The 17,913-nt window shown below is 55.0% G+C and overlaps 1 protein-coding gene across 1 annotated transcript in view; it reads left to right on the top strand.

Moving 5' to 3' along the window:
• Positions 1-2,336: 2,336 nt before the first annotated feature.
• CLSTN2 (calsyntenin 2) overlaps positions 2,337-17,913 on the top strand; it is a 484,980-nt gene continuing 469,403 nt past the window's right edge. Inside the window, exon 1 of the mRNA XM_055127980.1 lies at positions 2,337-2,555. Within this exon, the coding sequence (XP_054983955.1) occupies positions 2,444-2,555 (112 nt within the window). The 5' untranslated portion in view covers positions 2,337-2,443. The remainder of the gene's footprint in view (positions 2,556-17,913) is intronic.

Raw genomic sequence — 17,913 nt, 5'->3', positions numbered from 1 at the left:
GTGCCAGACAGGGCTGATCTTGACTGAACTTGTCTATGTTTCTGTGGCCAGCAAGAGGCTCAGATGGTGCTGACTAGCCCCCAGTGGCTTTAGGTCACTGCCTCTGTGCTGTGCATTTCTCACCTTCCTGCAGTGCATCCTGGGATATTGCTTGTTGGTGGTGCCAAGTGTCCCAGGACGAAACATGACATTACTGTCCCACTGGCCCATAAGCCATTGGGGTCAGAGGCTCATCTAGTGGGGATGGGGTCAGGGAAGCGCGAACCAGGGGCAGCTTTAGTGCTGCAGACCTTCACTGTGGGCATTGCAATGACTCCCATTGCTAAGGGATGATGTGCTGCAGTACTGGACCTGGTGGTCATTAGTCTGGGCCCTGATGTCCCCTGCTGTTATGTTCCTTCCGGTTATCTACCACACGGGGAGGGATTGTGCTCCTGTGGGCTGCGTTTCCCCCTCTTTCTTATTTTTAGTCTGTTGGGTCACACTTGGCATTGCTCAAGTCTTCCTCCTGATTCTGCATTCAGGGATCACTCTTGGGGTGTTCTGGGGGATTGAACCAGAAGTCAGCCGTGTGCAAGGCAGCTGCCTTACTCCTGTACTATTTCTCTGGACCTGCCTTTGAAATTTCATGTAAAATTTGGGGGTCTGATCAACGGTCCTCATGAAGCCTGGTCAAATGACATCTAGACTCAGTAAAGAGACATTTTACATTTTGGAGAATGTGACGGGGAGGCAGATGCATTCTTGGAGGAGCTTAAGTGGAAGAACACAAGAGAATGTTTATCTGTTATTTGCTTTCTCTCCCCGCACCCCCCCCCATCCCATTTTTGCCTGGCTCGGACTCCCCTCTGGCTGCTATTTTCTCTGGATCCCCAAGTTCCACATTGGAAAAGGGTTAAGATGGTGCTATTCGGCTGTGGCTTTGAAGCAAGGGAGTCCCCAGCTTCCCTGAGCCTCCACTGCCCCCTGGGTGAGTGAGAGTAGGAGAGGAGAGAGAGCTTGGGATTGGGGCCCAAAGCACATCTGGGGTCCAAGGGTGGGACGGGTTTGTGCCAGCCTGCGGCTGCAGTGACCCACCACTGCTCTCCAAGCACCTCCCAGCACCTGGCTTGGCAGCTGCCGTGACTCTGGGTGAGCTGCCAGGGTGGCACAGGAGGCCCGGCCGCACGAAGGCTGCTAATGGATTTTATGGTTTTGTTGAGTACCCCCAAACTACAGTTATTAATTATCTCTCACTGTGTTGACATCGTTGCAACAGATACATTTTGTTAATTGATTTGTATAGGCTCCTATCTGACGCCGTAAAGAATGTGCAGGATCATAACACTTACACAGGCTCGTAATTGTGTTTTACTGCCCTCTCTCGCCTCTCAGGCGGGGAACAAAGGCTTGGCGGACAGGCACCCGGGGCCTCCAGTCTGAGGACTACCCGTGCCCAGCAACTTGTTGGTGGCCACCCTGGAAATGTGCTGAACCCATGCATCAAGAAATGTGCTCGGTTTCTGGACCTCCTGTCTTCTTTTCTTGTCTGTTCCCGCATGATCCCAAAAGGCGGGTGACAGGGGCCCTGCAAAGACGCCACGACTTCTCTGGAGCCATTCCTTAACCTCTGGTTATTTTTGAGTACCTGTAGTCACTCTGCGAGAGATGCAGGCTGGTGGCGGATGGTCCCAGGGCTGCCCGCGCCCCGCCCCAGGCCTAGAGAGGTTAAGGACTCGCTACCTGCGTTCCTTAAAGGCGGCAACTTCCTGCCTAAGTGCCAATCTCCAGGCAAGTTTAAGCGTGGTGGTTCCCCCTTGCAGCCGCGCCCGGCCCAGCACCCCTGCACCCCAGCTTTACTACGAGCCTCTAAAGAGCTGTGTCTTCGCCCGCGCCGGGGTCCTACAGGTTCATTGGGGTGCACCCTGCAGCCCCCCTCGGAGCTGCTCTTCGGTTTTCCAGTTCCAACTAGCGCGCGGTTTCCCCGCACCCCGTACCCCCAGACCTGGCGGCTCCGGGTCCCGCGCGACGCCGCAGCATCGCCCGCCCGCCGTGCACCGCCGTGGGCTCCAAGGGCGTGGCAGGGCCAGCCCCCTTCACCCCCCAAAGCGTCCCCGCAAACGACGCGTGGACCCCGGGGGGCGCGCACTCGTCTGTGCCGCTTCTCTGCAGAAACCTGGAGATACGGGGTGCAGGGGGTGCCGGGCCGGGGGGCTCAGGAGCGCCGTCGTGGAGGAAAGTTGGGGCGCCCAGAGCCCGACGCGCGGGGGCGGGCCGCGGTCCGCGCCTCTGGAGTGTGCGGGAGTCGCCTCCCCCTGCGTGACGTCACGGCCGGCCCGGGGTGAGCGCCCGAGCCGCGCGGGGTCCGCGCCAGTGAGCGCAGCTGCTGCCGGCGAGCGGCGGGCGGCGGGCGGCGGGCACGGCAGGCCGGGCGACCCCGGGGGCGGCGGCGGCGGCGGCGACGATGCGGCCCGCAAGGCTGGGCTGGTGGCCGTTCCTGCTGGCGCTGGGCGTGGGGAGCAGCATCGGCGGCGGCGGCGGGGACAGCCGGCGGCACCGCCTTCTCGCGGCGAAAGGTGGGTGCTGGGGAACTTTCCTCTTCCTGGCCAGGGCGGCTGGGGCGCGGGGACCCGGGCTCGCCGGTGCCTCGGTCCCCGTCCCCCGCCGCAGCTTCCCGGCCTCCGAGAGCCCGGCATCCCCGAAGTACGCGCCCTGGCGCCCCGGACGCGGCGCGGCTGCACCCCGGGGTGGTGATGGTTGAGGGAGGGGGCAGGTCCACCTGCCGACGCCTGGTCCTGCCCTGCGCTGGCTTGCCCGGGCCGGAGGCGAAAGCCGGACGCGGGGCGCGGGGGGGCGCGGGGCTAACTTTGGGGGGTGTCTGCGCCGGGCGGTCAGCGCGGGCCCCGGCGCGGTGCAGCGGCTTCCCCCCACCCTCCCCGGGCTAGGGCCGCCGCTTCCGAGCCGGCGCGGGGATGCGCTGAAAACTTGCGGGCGCGCCCCGGGGGTGGGGGGCTGGGGGGCCTCCCCGGCGCCGGGCGGCTCAGGCTCCCCCGGGAGCACGCGCCGCCGAGTCGGGAAGAAGTGCGGGAGCGCAGGGACGCCCCCCCCCCCAGCCTCCCACCAGACTGACCGCGCCCCTCCCCCGCCCGGGCACGCGCGCGGTCCCCGGGGGGAGCTTGACCTCGGCGTCTCTCCCGCGGGGATGTCAGGGGGCAGCGGCTCAGGGGGCGCGCGGTGCAGGCCCGGGAGCCTGACAGCTGCGGGGGGCGCCGGCAGGACCGCGCGTGGAGTCGGACGAGGATGGGGTGCAGCGGGGTGTGCGCCTGAAAGGGGGGGAAGCGGGGCGGGGGGCGCGCGTCCGGGGCCCGAGCGCCCAGTTTGGGGATGACTTGTTGATTCTCGGCGTGTTGAGGAGAGGGCTCTTGGTTTGGGGGGGCCTGTGTCCAGAGCTGCCAGGTAACAAGGGTGGGTGGCTTGGGAAGAGGGGGCTTCCAGAGTCCGGGTGACCGATCTGCGGGAGGAGAGGGCTGTGGCCGTAGGTGAAGCCCGCCTGGAGGCCCCCTTATCTGTCAGCTGGCCTTGCTCGGCAGCCTCTGGCTCGCTCCTGCAGGAGCCCGTGCGTTTAGGGTTTTAATGACACCGGGAGGGCGAGGGGCCTGGGCCGTGCTGCGCCTGCAACTTGAGAAAGAGAAATTTAAGGATTTGGGAGTTACCCTGAGCCTGTCTGATTCCGCTTTTGAGTGATCGGCTTTGGGAGCTGTTCTCTGTAGTCTGGCCTTTTATTTCATCTCAACAAGTCCCCCACCCCACCCCCCTCCGCCCCTCCCCCGGCTTATCCTAAAGAGGCAGTTTCTTTGACGGAGTCTGGGGTGGGGGTGGTGAGGAGACCAAGAAAAGCCCCGCTCTGAGAAGGGCTTCATCCAACTGTGGTTCTGGGCGCGACCAATTCGAGAAATTGTTATTTTGGTGAAAGCAGCAATTTAAAAGACAATGCTAGCCCCGAACCTTTCTTCACCCTCTCCGGAACAGGTACTTTGGGAAACCAGCTCTGGGCTTGACCTGGAGTCTGTAACGGAGCCAACTGTATCCACAAACTGATGTCTGCACGGGAGAATGCTCGAAGCAGAGGGAAGGGACCGCGATTGTTTGGGAAGAGACCTGGGGAGCTTTTTTTTTTTTTTTTTTTTGTACATCAAGTTGGGAACGGAAAGCTTTGCAGAAAAAAAGACAAAGCAATCCAGGGTTTCAGCCATTCCCGCTCCTGTGGGTAATTTTGTGCCTTTTGAACAACACCCTTCCTCGTCTGCACTAAGAACTTGTTCATTTCTTGGTGAAAACAAGTCATTTGTGTTTCCGGGGGTTGTAGGGGCTGGGGGATGTTGATAGACTCCGGTTAGATTCCCTTTCAGAATCCCCTTCTTCCTACTTTCCCTTGCTGACCACCAGAGGGCTGCAAAGAGCTCTGTTAAGTGGCTCAGAAGAAAACGACAAACGTGTAATATTTGATTCAAACAGAGACGTTTATTATGACACTTTAGTTGGTATTTACAGGACCGACATTCCTCATTACAATGCGCACGTTACGTTCCCACATCTCATAATCTGGGGAGAACATTTGTGCCAATAAAAAGGAGCTTTTCTTTCTCTCTCTCTCTTTTTTTTTTTCAATAAAACAGAGAGAGCCGGGCCGCTGACTTGCTGCCTTGGCAAAGGTCCACCCATCATAAAAATAAAGTCAGGAGGATATGTGGAGAGGATAGAACAACAAGAGAGATTTCTTCTTCTCCCGGGTCTGCATGCACGCGTAGCAGAGAATCGGCAGCCCGCTGCTTGGCAAGAGTTGAATGTCCCCTCCGAGCCCTGCCCTCCCGAACTGTCATGTCTGCAGTGGACAGCTTGTCTGGCCTTTGTGCTCCGGACTGAAGGGAAACAGCAGTTGATTCCCCACGGCGGTTGGGGTTTTCGCTGACCCACAGGGCTCTCAGTGCAAACGTGCCCCTGCTTTCTAAAATAATCGTCACGGGGCCGTGTTCAGAGTCACTGGGAGGACCCCAGTCTTGTGGCGCTGGCTGCTGAGACACATGCACCCTTGCTGGGTTCCTTGAAAAGACCTGATATCCCCCCCTCTGTCTGTCTGTCTGTCTGTCTGTCTGTCTGTCTCTCTCTCTCTCTCTCTCTCTCTCTCTATCTATCTCTTTCTCTCACACACACGTGCTCACACGTTTTAGAAGCAGAGCTGTAATGGTGTTGGGGACCCTCACGTCTTATACAGAAGGGAGGACTCTGGTGCTGCCTGGACAAGCCCCCAGCTTGGGGCTCCTTTGGCACTTTCACTTCTCCGTGGCTGCCAGTTTGAGTGAGTGGGGGAGGGTCCTTGTATAGTTCTCAGCATCCGGGTATCGCTTGTTTGTTGGGGAGATTCTTGAGTGGGGCTCCCATGGTATTGGACCCTTTGCCTGGGTTTGGCAAAGAACCAACACCGCCCCCCTCCAAACACACATACATACACATTCCACACACCATGATTTCTCATTCTCACTCCTCTCTGTCTTAGAGATCATTGATGTAAATCAGAGAGAGCTTTGTGCGTGGCAAGTTTAAGGGAGAGAGAGTGGACAGAAATTGTCCAAAGTGGACCAAAATTGTGCTATGGGATGGGGCTCCAGTGGGAGAGGGGGAGGAGGAGGAGGAGGACCTGGAAGAGCAGTTGGTCCTAGGAAGGGGAGGAGGAGCCAGGGCACACAGCGACCATGTGATATTCTTGCAGCCAGGAAGCCCCGGCTTACTAAACACCGGCCATGGGCACATCCCTCTGGACAGCGTCTAAGTTTTATCACCTCTGCAAAGGGTCGTAACCACGTCATAGATGAAGAATCAAAAGATATTAGCCCATTTCACAAATGAAGAAATTAAGTCTAAGAGAGGACAAGTGATTTCCCCAGACCACCTGCTAGGGGGAAAAGAAGAGTCCCTGTATCCCTTATTCACTGGGCAGGCTGCCCTGTCTGAAAACCAGACTGCCACCCTCTTCCAGGGTTCCAGGGACCATACATGTGTGCATGTGCATGTGTGCATGCTCTCTCTCTCATACACACACACACTCACATACACGCCCCCTCCCCACCCTTCACACCAGCCAAAGAGGCCAGAAATGCAGGTTCAAAGGAGTCTGCTGGGGAGGGCAAGGGGGGGAAGGGACGCTTTTCTCGGTGGAAAGCTTTGTTCGTGCCCCCTGTGGCAGCCTTGTTCTGTGGGATGCACAGACTCGGTGCCCTGGCAAGTGGGCAAGTGCAGAGTTTGTGTCCTGCGAAATTTCCGGCCCGGAATTGCTGTCAGAGTCATCTCTGCACAAGGGATGTGTGGGTGCCCTCTGATGGGGGCCCTGCCCTCCCGCCCCCGCAAATCCAAATGACAAGAAGCCCTCCGCAGAACTCAGAGGGCACAGACCTTCCAGGCCCCCTCACCAGGCCCCCGTCTGCAGGGCGGCGCCTTCCCCAGCCTCATCCCTTAGGTTCCTGGCACCCCATCTCCCCTGGACCTCCCCCTGCCGCCATCTTGTCCTCCCAGAGGACTCCTGGGTCCCTCTGCCTATGTGCTCTGTCGGAGAGGGGGGACAGGGATTCTGGCCCGGCTCTGTGAACCCCAAGGTCGGAATCTCAGCCTCACTCTCCTTCCTGTCAGGCAGCCTGCTTCCTCCCCATGGAGGGAGCTGAGCTTTGGACAGCATGAGTTCACAGCCCACACCTTGACTCCTGTGTGAAGGAAAATGTGGGCTCTGTGGCTGAGACAAGAAAAGCCCCGGTCCATGGCAGCCTGAACTCTTCACATACTAGATAACTGAGGCGAATTGGGTACTGTCAGGCCCTCGGTTGTTCTCTCTGGAAAATGGGGACGGGAGCCCCACTTTGCCACATGCTAGTTGGAATCATGGGGAGAGATGCACACAACAGGTGTGTGACAGGTGTGAAAGATGCTGTGATCCAGCACATTTATACCGGACTCCATAGTCTGAGATTTGGAGATTGTTTCTGACCTCTAAGTTCTTAGGTGGGCTCAAGTCTCTCTTTTCTCTTTTGTCTCTGTTCCTCTGTGTGGATCATGGATGTGAGAATGACACGTGAAACTATGAAAACTTGGGCTGGAGAGATGGCACAGCAGGTAGGGCTCTGGCCTTGCATGCAGCTAACCTGGGTTTGATCTCCGGCACCTCACAGGATCCCTGAGCCCCTGCAGAAGTGACCCCTGAGCCCAGAACTGGGCATAAGCCTCGAGCACCACCAGCTGTGGTCCAACAACCAAAGGATGCAGGCACACGTGAGAGCATCACGGCCTATGGGGCTAAGACTGTCTTTGAAGCTGGTTGTGGCCTTTGGTGATTCTGAACCTGGCATCAAGCATAGGGCCGAATCGAGTATGCCCCCAGCCATGTGCTCTGTGAAGTTCTGGCCACCATCTCAGTGCCCGTGTTGGTCCAGACTTCCATCTGCAGGCAACAACTTCTTAAGAGCCTCCTTGTATGGGCTTTAAGACTATTATGACTCACACAGTCCGTGCAGTGTTTCAGTGTTTGCTCAGGACCCCCATTTCACAGGTGAGGAAACCAAGGCACATGCAGCCCCTGAACCAGTTCACCCAGTTTGCAGACAGCTGGGATTTTGTCTGCCAAGTTTGGTTCCAGCGTTTCTCCTGCACCCTGGATGTGCCACCGAGCCACTGGCAAGTTTTAAAATGACTCTGGTACTTCCCATGCAGGAGGTTTGGTGCCTGGCACTGCCTGGTCCTTGGGTACTATGGGAAAGTACCCCTGAGCACAGAGTCAGGAGTAGCCCCTGAGTACTGCCGGTGTGACCCCAACAAAACAGTCTCACAAGATATAAATAATGACTCTCTCGGGGCTTGAGAGAGTACAGGCGTGAAGTCACTGTCTTGTGTGAGGCCAACTCCGGTTTGATATCTGGCACCATGTGGTCCCCCGAAGCATCCGGGGTGCAGCCTGCTGTGAGTACCGCAGGGTTGCTCTGGAGCACTGAGGGCCCGAGCTTGAATAGCATTCTCGGGCCTTCGCTTTGAACCACTGGCCCGCTGGGCCGAGCATTGCCAGGAGGGGCCCCGGGTTCTCCTGAGCGAGCTTCGAACAAGCTGCTGAGATGGAGGAGGAACAATGCTGGGCTGCGGACTGGGTCATTCCCTGCTGGCCGCTCCTTCCTCTGGGTCCCGCCGCCTCCTATGCCATTGGGTGGCTGTGGACCCCACAGGGGGCAGCGTCCTGGTCACTGTAGCTCTGCTTAGGCTGAGTCAGGAGTGGCCCCGGTGGCGGATCTGGGCCCCCCCGTCCCCTCCCTAGAGGGGAAACAAATCGTGTGTCTGACTTAGTGGATACCCACCTGGCTCGAACGTACATCAGCCCCAGAGGCAGGGTGGTGGGGGCCGGGATTCTCTGAGATGACTCCCAGGTGTGGTGCTTGGCCTCGAAGAACACGTCTTCGGTCGCCACATGGCATCCCCCTGCAGACCCGCTGCCTCGTGTGACTGCGCCAGGATGCCTGCTCGCCCCAGAGTCCCAGCCGTGTGTGAGTTGGCGACTTGTGTCTCCCCACAGCCTGTGATTTCAGGAGCTGGACACAGCGCCGGTGTTCGGACCAGCCCTGAGCAGAATCCTGCAGTGGGGGCATGAGGAATGACCCAGTTCTGTGACCCCAGCTCACAGCCCAGGGTCTTTTCTGCCTCTTTCACCCAGTCCATCCAGGGTCTCAGTGTTTGCTCAGGACCCCCATTTCACAGGTGAGGAAACTAAGGCACATGCAGCCCCTGAACCAGTTCACCCAGTTTGCAGACAGCTGGGATTCCATCTGCCAAGTTTGGTTCCAGCGTTTCTCCTGCACCCTGGACGTGCCACCGAGCCTTTGGGTGAAAAGACCCAAACACCTGTCCCCTGGAAAGTTCCTGGGGCTGCAGGGAGGGGGCCCTGGACTCCCTTCCAGAGGCCCAAGCGCCCACAGAAAGGAGGCAATTAGTTGGAAGGAATTTGTTTGGAGACTGGGACGCCGTCCCCAGCTTCACCTCCCTCTCTCTGCCCTCCCGCGCTGTCTGGCCCAATCAGTTAATTACCTTTTCAGGGGAAGTTGCAATTCCCCTGAAGTCCCTTCCCGGGGCTTTGATGTATGACGGCACCTGTCACACAACCAGAGGTCCCCATGGTCGTGTCACCTCCCACCGCTGTCCCAGGCCCGTCCGGGTTGCGGGCGCTGCCACTCAGCTCCTGTCAAGTTGATGCGACATTTTCCAATTTGCATGGCTAGCTGCATTGCAGCAAATTAATTAAAACAGATAAATGTTAATCTAATGCATGCCTCCTTGTAATTGATGAAATATTGCCGTTACAGAGGTGTTTGATTTATTATTTTAATTTGTAAAAGGCCGGATTCGCCTATAAAGTTAGATATAGACATCGAAGAAGCTGACCCACAGATAGCATTAGGAAAAAGAATCACATTTCTATAAATTAATCACACTCTAAAAGGATATAGTTCATTAACACCCTGAACCAAAAGTGGTAGATGTAAATTAGATGAACCTTTTTACCCACACTTCCATTTACATGGAGGCTTCTCTCCAAACTCAAAGCCCTCTACCATATTAATTCAATTAACTCTCCCCAGACCCATGCTAACCAAGTCCATCTATCACAGTTGGTCCCGGGGTGGTGGTGGTGGGGGGAGGAAATTTCTTTGAAATTTAGTGACAGCCCAATCTCTAGAGCACTTCATTTGAGTTTCAGTGACCTCCAGCTGGGTGGCCAGGAGCCACCGGATATTTGAGCTCCTTCTCTCTCCCCCCAGGAGACCCTAAACCAGGGGACATCCGCCCAGGAGGCCACAGCCCATAGCCCAGCAGCCTTCCTGGTGCCGCAGGGCTGGGCCGTGGACAGGGCATGCCGCGTGACTGGGTGAGAGGGGCCCCCACAATGCCCTGATTGGCCCACCCGACCCTTAACCACCTGCCCTCAGGCCAGAGTGGGGCCTCCGCTTGCAGGCAGAGCCAGGAGTGAGGGGGCAGGGGGTTGGGTGACCCGTGGGGCCTGGCTGGGGTGCAGAGATCACTGCCCTTTTGGGAGTGAGGCCGAGTGAGGAAGGGTTTGCCAGCTGCCAGGCCACTGCTCAGGGCATTGCCCGAGTGAGGCCCTGGGGGGTCGCGCCTCAGGTGTCTGTGGGGACTGGGCGCCTGCCTCCGGGCGTCTCCTTAGCTCGGATGCTGGTGTGGTGGGGACTTGATGCTGAATGTTGATTTTTCCAGCTCGTTTGGCTCCTTCCGGTTGTCAAAGCCACAGGCGTTCTCTCCCCAGGCAGCGGGTCTCTGCGTCCCACAGACAGGCCCTTTGAATAGGGCTGTGTCTCCCGAAATGTGTTGGGGGGATGTGTGTGCATGTGTGTGTGTGTGTGTGTGTGTGCACACGTGTGTGCATGCATGTGTGCACACATGAGTGTGCATGTGTGTGCGTGCATGTGTGTACACATACATGTATGTGTGCATGCATGTGTATGCATGCATGTGGGTGCGTGTGTTTGGGGGGTGATGGGGGTGTAGTTCCAAAGCCCCTGAGACAGGCAGCCAGAGGCCCAGCACCCTGACCAAGAGTGAGGTGGGAGAGTGTTGGACATAGGCCGCAGCAGGCTTCTCCCAGTGTCTGGAGTCCGAGCTCGCTTTCTCTGTCCTCCACACCACACACTGTGCAGGGCAGTTAAGCTTTAGTCCCAGCTTCCTGGTCTGGTGTGTGTGGCTCTGTGCTCGCCCTTGACCCCAGCTATTCAGGAGGGGTCAGGTTTGGAGACCAGCCCTCCAGCAGGGAACTGCGGCACTCTGAGAGTGTGGGGGTTTTCATCACCCGTTTCCGTGCCTGTGAGATTCATCTACCCTTCCTCCCTCTTGCCCTCTCCCCACCCTGCCTGTCCTTCCTCAGTTTGTCTTCCCTCCCCTTCACTTCTCTTAGCCTCCCCTTTCCTCCTCTTCCTTTCTCCCATCTCTCACCTCTCACCTCTCCTCGCCTCCCCTCCCCCTCCCTTCCTCTCTTGGCCTTTCTTCCTTCCTTCCTCTCTTGGCCTTCCTTCTTTCCTTCCTTCCTTCCTTCCTTCCTTCCTTCCTTCCTTCCTTCCTTCCTTCCTTCCTTCCTTCCTTCCTTCCTTCCTTCCTTTCTTCCTTCCTTCCTCCCATCCTTTTTTCCTTCGTTGTTCTTCTGAAGTGATTTCTGTCTGTGCAGGTGGGGATGGCTTGGTAATCTGCGCTCTCCTTTGGGCCACCCCCTTCATACAGTCTTGGGAAGAGCCAAGTGGATTCTCCAGACACACCAGCCTGACACTCCCTCTCTCTTGGGATTACATTTGCATTCCCACAAACGTCCATTGGTTGGCATATGCCTATCTCTGGGCTAGAAGGGGAGACTGAGTCCCCACTCACTGTCTGTACCTCCCTAAAGGGTGAAATCCCCGAGTTGAGGGTCTGGGATGTCCTCACCCCCTACTCAAAGGAGTGTCAGGCTGGGGAGCACGTGGAGGGCCAGTGGCATTCACTCTCTCTCTTGGGGTCTGCACCACATGATGACAGGGGGTCTAATGCAAATGTCCCAGTGCAGAACCGGGAAAGAACTGGGAACGCTTATGAATCTAGACCAGTAGTTTTCAGTCCTGGCAGAATCAATGGCCCCCTTTTTTACGACAAATATTTTATAGTGTCCCCATTACTATCCTGAAATGAAATTTACAGATGCTATTACCTGCTTGTATACAGAATTGAACAAATCAATGCAATGCCTTCGCTGAAATAGGAGGGAACTAAAAGGAAAATAATGCATAATAAAATAATATGTAATGCTGGGCTCAACTCGTCAAAAAGAAGTGGTGAATTAGAAGCCAGCTATGAATTCCACAGCTCCAAATGTGTGGGGGGCTTGCAATTCTGGTATCGAGGTTAGTATCTGGTGTGTGTGGGGGGAGGGGAGGAGAGGTGACTTTAAAAAATGTCAGAGTACCTCCAGTCGAGTTCTGTTTGTCTTGTTTCGGTGACAGGAAGGGTTACACACCTGGTGTGGCTTAAGGGTGACTCCTGGCTCAGTGCTTCTGGGCGGCTTCCAGCAGTGTTTGGATGAGCAGATAGTACTAGGGATTAAACCTTTTCCATGCTGTGCTTGAACCCTGGCCCTTGCTGCCATCACCCGGCTCTTCAGGTGTAGCTCTGAAGGACGCCCCGTACGCTGTCCTTGAACGGCTGTGTCCCAGGGAATGCGGCTTCGCTACAGTGCACACCTCTACTCGGGTGATTTCTTGGGAGACCCCCACCACCACCACCACACACACACACACACACACACACACACACACACACACACACACGGCTCCCGCCCTCAGTGCTTGCAGGTTGAAATTGCCTCAAGTGAGTCAGGATATCACTAAGGTACAGGGATCTTTCTGGGGTCCTTTAAGTCTTTTAAGGGGGAAATGCTGCCAGCAGATGGGCGATGGAAGGAAGTTGTCCAGCTGCTGGCAGCATTTCCCCCTTAAGTTACAAGAAGACCTATGGGACAACAAAGCTTCCCGGTGGGACATGGTGAGAGACCACCCCGAATGCATCAAGCACGTGACGTGGAAGCAGCATTTCCACCGCAGAAGAGGGACCCCAGCTTTGGGGGAGCGGCAAGACCCTTGAGTCTTCCTGATCCTTATTCTCTGCCCACAAACAGAGGAGTAGGGTTGAGGGACAGGAGCAGACAGACCACCCTGACCCCTCCACCATGAGAGGCGGGTGGTCTTCGAGGTAGAGAGGAGGTAGATGTTCTTACACTGGGTGGAATGAGTTTGGCTGACAGGCTGGATGGGATGGATTGGGCAGGGGTGAGTTTGAGGCACGCTGTCCAGTGGGAGAGAGGTGCTAGGAGTGGTGGGAGGGCAAGTAGAACTTACCCACTTCAGCTTAGAAACTGCTGGGTTCTGCTCCCAGTGACTGGCTGCGGTGTTTCCATGGTCAGTACTGATAGTTCAGTGCTGAAAACACCATCCTCTCGGATGGATAGTTCTTCCTTAGTAATGTCATTGAGAGTTTCGAGAGATTAAGGTTTTTATTTCCCTGTGATTTTTGCTTTGGTCTTTGAGCCACATCTGGGAGCACACAGGGCTGACTCAGGGATCACTCCAGGTGGTACTCAGGGGACCAGATGGAGTCTCTGGTATCGAACCCGGGTTGGCTGCATGCTAGGCAAGCACCCTCCCTTCTGTACTGTCTCTCCAGCCCCAATTTCCTTGTGTTTCAAATCCCTTGGAGTCTCCATGGCCCCCACTCCAGCTGCCTGCCGGTAGCTCGAAGCATTCCCAAGAGAAACAAAACCGCCAGAGTTGCAGCAAGCTGGAGATGAAAATACATTTTGAAGACTTTGATTTAACGGGCAATGGTCTACCCCCTTCGGAAGGAGCTTGGGTGACATTTGATGGTTCAGTAATGTTTGACTTGGAGTTGAGTTTATAAAAATTTCAGCTCCACTGTAACTCCGGCGCGCTCGCGGGGGCGGGGTGGGGTGTGTCTTTCAGAGCCCAGAAGCCCAGGTTGACATTCCGAGTCTCAGTCAACATCATCTCTTATGCGTCTCCGTATTTTCAATTAGATTGGACGATGGGCAGGGAATTGAAAAGCAGCTTCCCTCAGCCCACAGTTCCGCCGGGTGCGGAATCCAGAGCAGTTCCCGCGCCTGCCCCCCCCCCCCCACGCCTCTCCCCTAGCTGGAACCTGCCTTCTTCCCTCTCCCAGAGCGCCCCCTGGCACTCCATGGATTCTGTGGGTGATATTTTGAGAAGGGGGATTCCCCGATTCCCCATCCTCTTGGGGGATTGCCATCTCGGTTCAGCCAACCTGGTTGAACTTGAGCCAAGGAAGACCGAGGCAGTGAAAGCCTGAGGTTATACAAAGCCCCTCGGGCAGCCAGACAAAGGCATCGTTCATGGAAAGTTCAGGAAGGGAAATGTATCTAGGGCCTGCTGGTTCTTTTCCTGGCATTTTAGGAAACACTGACCTGCAGTTCTGTTCCCCTTTCTAACCCCCTGTCCCCCCCTCCTCCCCCATCAGCATCCTCTCCCTCTGCCCGTTGGAAGTGTCACTTCCCAAAATATCGGGGGGCTGGGGAGATCAGGGCTCTGCTCTGGGATGTTTGGGCCCCTGAGTGACTGTGGCTGGTTGGGAGGGGTTTCTCTCACGTGTGTGGTGCCTCGATTTCTAGAACTTAAAGAGCTGAATGGCAGGTAGAAAGTTCTAGAGACTTCTAGAATGGTGTCCCAGAGAGCTCCTGGGCATCAGTTCAGGAGATGGAGGAGGGACACCCAAAGTGAAGGGGATTGTAACCCCGTCTTGGCGAGTGTTGGTGAGCCTGAAGCCACACATCCTAAAGTCTCTGTCTTGTGCCCCTCCCAGTGGTGGGGTGGGGGGTGGGATACTGTTGATCTGTCATTCCCACCTCCAGTCTGTGGTCTCTGAGAGAACGTCTCAGAGACCACAGTGGTCACATGGCTGAGGGTCCCAACAGGGTGGATCTGGTGGTTCTCACCTCCTGACCTCAGCTGGACTAAGAGCTGGAGGGCAGGGCTGCTCACACCCTGTTCTCCAGGGAAGCTCATTCTGGTTTCCAGTTTGAAGTGTTGGTTTTGAAATGGAAATACAGAAGGTCTGAGAAAGAGTTGGCCCGTTCGGAACAGGCTCTTTTCTCCTGTTTTCAGGTTAAAAGCAACAGCCATGAGGCAAATGGAAATATACTCTCCAGAGCATGTAGTTAATGGCACAGTTCTAACGGGTAAAAGCTGTGGATAGGGGTTGGGCTGAAAGGAGGGAATTCGAGCAGTCATGAGCATCTCTGAAAATCTAAGAATCCTCATTAGAGCATCAAACAGACAACAACAACTCCTGCTTTATACCTGCCGATTAGCATTCTTCTCCCTCTGGAACTATTCTAGCTAGAACACTACTCTCCCTGAACTTAAGCTTGACCCAAGACTGACACCCAAGGACAGTAGATAGAAGGGTCAGGAAGATTGCTCCATAGTTGGAAGCCTCCCTCACGAGCGGGCAGGGAGAGGATAGCTGGAATAGAGAAGGGATCACTAAGAAAATGATGGTTGGAGGAATCGGTCAGGATGGGAGATGTGTGCTGAAAGTAGATAAAAGACCAAAATGATGACCTCTCAGCATCTGCATTGCAAATCATAATGCCCCAAAGTAGAGAGAGAGTATGGGGAATATTGTCTGCCATTGGAGGCAGGGGGAGGGTGAGAAAGGGGGGGTATACTGGCGATATTGGTGGTGGGGAATGTGCAGTGGTGGAGGGATGGGTGTTTGATCATTGTGTGATTGTAACTCAGACATGAAAGCTTGTAACTATCTCATGGTGATTCAATAAAATTTAAAAGGAAAAGAAGGAAACAGTGTTGTCTGCCCTCCTGCAGACTCAGTTCTGATGGAGAACTCAACCAGCTCCTCCATAAAAACAGTGATGATGCACACCTGGAGGACATCCCAGTCCTTGCCTGAGGCTGGAGAATAAGGGCTGGTGGAGGTGACGAGGGGAGGTGATGAGAGGAGGTGATGAGGGGAGGTGATGGGAGGAACTGATGGGGGAAAGTGATGAGAGGTTTTCTAGCTGCAGGGCTGCCCAGCTCTCAGACCTCTTTCCATCAAGTTGCACAGTCAGGATTGGAGGGAGGAAAATGTTTTTCACCCCAGGGAGAGCCACTTCCTGTCCCTGCTACCTCCTGTCCCTGCTGACTCCCATCCTGGCCTCCATCCCAGATGTCCACACTCCAGTAAGAGAGACTGAAACTTCTTCATTTGGGTGGGGTGGGGGGGAACTGCTTAGGGCTTCTTCCTGGCTCCGCGCTTAGGATCACCTCCTGGTGGTGCTCAGGGGGATCATATGTGGTGGCAGGAATTGAACCCAGGCCAGTTGTATGTAAGGCAAGCGGCTTGGCCACTTTACCATCTCTCCCTCCTTTCTCACCTGCCTGACACCCTTCCTTCCTTCCTTCCTTCCTTCCTTCCTTCCTTCCTTCCTTCCTTCCTTCCTTCCTTCCTTCCTTCCTTCCTTCCTTCCTTCCTTCCTTCCTTCCTTCCTTCCTTCCTTCCTTCCTTCCTTCCTTCCTTCCTTGGCCAGCTGCCTTCTCAGGCAGAGGACAGCCACTGTCTGTGGTCTGCTCAAGTCCATCCATTGCTCCTTCCAAGTGAGCATCTGACCCAGCTGGCTTCCCTGATGTCCCAGAGGTGCCGAATCACACTATGAGTTGCCTTGGGTCTTACTCTGTGGCTCTGCTGTGCATGGTATGAGCCAGGTTCCCACCCGCCTTGCTGTGGCTTCTGGGTCCATCGGGCGGGGGTGGGGGGCCCTCTCCAGGTTTCACCGCACTTTCCCTTCCAATCCTTCCTTATTGGGCCGTTTTTCAGGTCTTCAGGCATTTTCAATGTTGCTTGGTGGGTGCTGTGCTGAGGGCAGCCCGGCGCTGTGCGGGGGCTGGGTTTGGAGTGGGGGCTCCCCCGGAGAGAAGGGCCAGAGCGCCTCCACGTGCCCCTCCCTGAGGATGCTGTCATTTAGACAGTCACACCTCGGGAAATTATTAATAGTTCTCGAAAAATGGAAGATTCTCTTGGCTCCATGGGGCATGAGAGTAAGTGGATTCCGGAACCTTTGCTAACCCTTATTTTCAGACGGGAACAAGTTTACCAAGTGCCTGCCTGGTTTGGGTACTAGGGATCAAAGAGCAGCAGGAAATGACCAAAGCTTACAGGTCAGCGAGCGACAGTGGCATCTCAATGTTCTGTCTGTGGGTCACAGAGTGAAGTAGTGAGGAGAGCCCGGGTTCTGTCGGACTCTGAAAGGTTCCTGTTTACAAAATGGGGCCAAAGTCCCACTAGCCCTACACCCCACAACCACTCAGGGCCCTGGTTTGGTTGAGGTTTTAAGACAGGAAATGATTCTGCAAACGACTGTGCCTAAGAACATGCTATGGTAGTAGCAGGCACTTAACACATATGTATGTGTGTATGTGTGCATACATGTGTATGTTGTGCATGTGTGTGCGTGTGTGCATGCATGTGCATATGTGTGCATGTGCATTTGTTTGTGTGCGTGAATGTGTGCATGTTTGTATATGTATGCATGTGTGTGTACGTGTGTGCATGCCTGTGTGTATGTGTGTTTCTGTGCCCTCAGCCCTTTCCTGGTTGTCACAGGAGGGAGGGGGTAGAAACAAAGGTATAAACTTTCAAGGGCGTAAAATGTTGGTAGTAGGGACTTTTATCAGAATACAGGCCAGCACGAGGTGACAGCATATTTCACATCAGGGCTGTCTCTTAGTCTGCTCTCCTTCTGGTCCGTAAGTCCAGGTGCAGAGTTAAGATACAGACATGCGATTTGCACGGAGATTTCTCTGCCTTTTCCCTGAAGCCAGGAGTAGAGGAATGCAGTCCCGTGCTTCCCCTGCTAGCAATGCCGGCTTTTTCAGGGAACTAGAAAGACTAAAGCATTCCCTTGAATATTTATTTTATATATTTAACTTCAAGGTTAAAAAAATCACACTCTCTTTGTCGAATTTGTGAAAATACACAAAAATGGTAACAACAGTGAGAAATCGGCATTAAATGTTAGGAAATTTTGTATTCCCCATCACTCAGGGATAATCCGAAAGATATTTTAGAAGTGTCTCCATGCATATTTTTGCATAATTTAGTTCATACTATCTACACAATTTATATTTTGCTTCTTTTTCACTTAAAATTATCACATGAGTATTTTTCCAGGTTATTAAAAGCTCCTCATAAGCATAGCCCTTAATGGCAACATAATATTTCAATATGTGAAAGTACCACTTTATTTTTTTCTTTCCGAGCAGTTATTTTGTCAGATGTGTTCGTGGTTTC

This window comes from Sorex araneus, chromosome 2 (assembly GCF_027595985.1).
Source record: "Sorex araneus isolate mSorAra2 chromosome 2, mSorAra2.pri, whole genome shotgun sequence".
In the NCBI taxonomy this organism is placed as follows: domain Eukaryota; kingdom Metazoa; phylum Chordata; class Mammalia; order Eulipotyphla; family Soricidae; genus Sorex; species Sorex araneus.
This window is presented reverse-complemented; position numbering and strand designations above follow the sequence as displayed.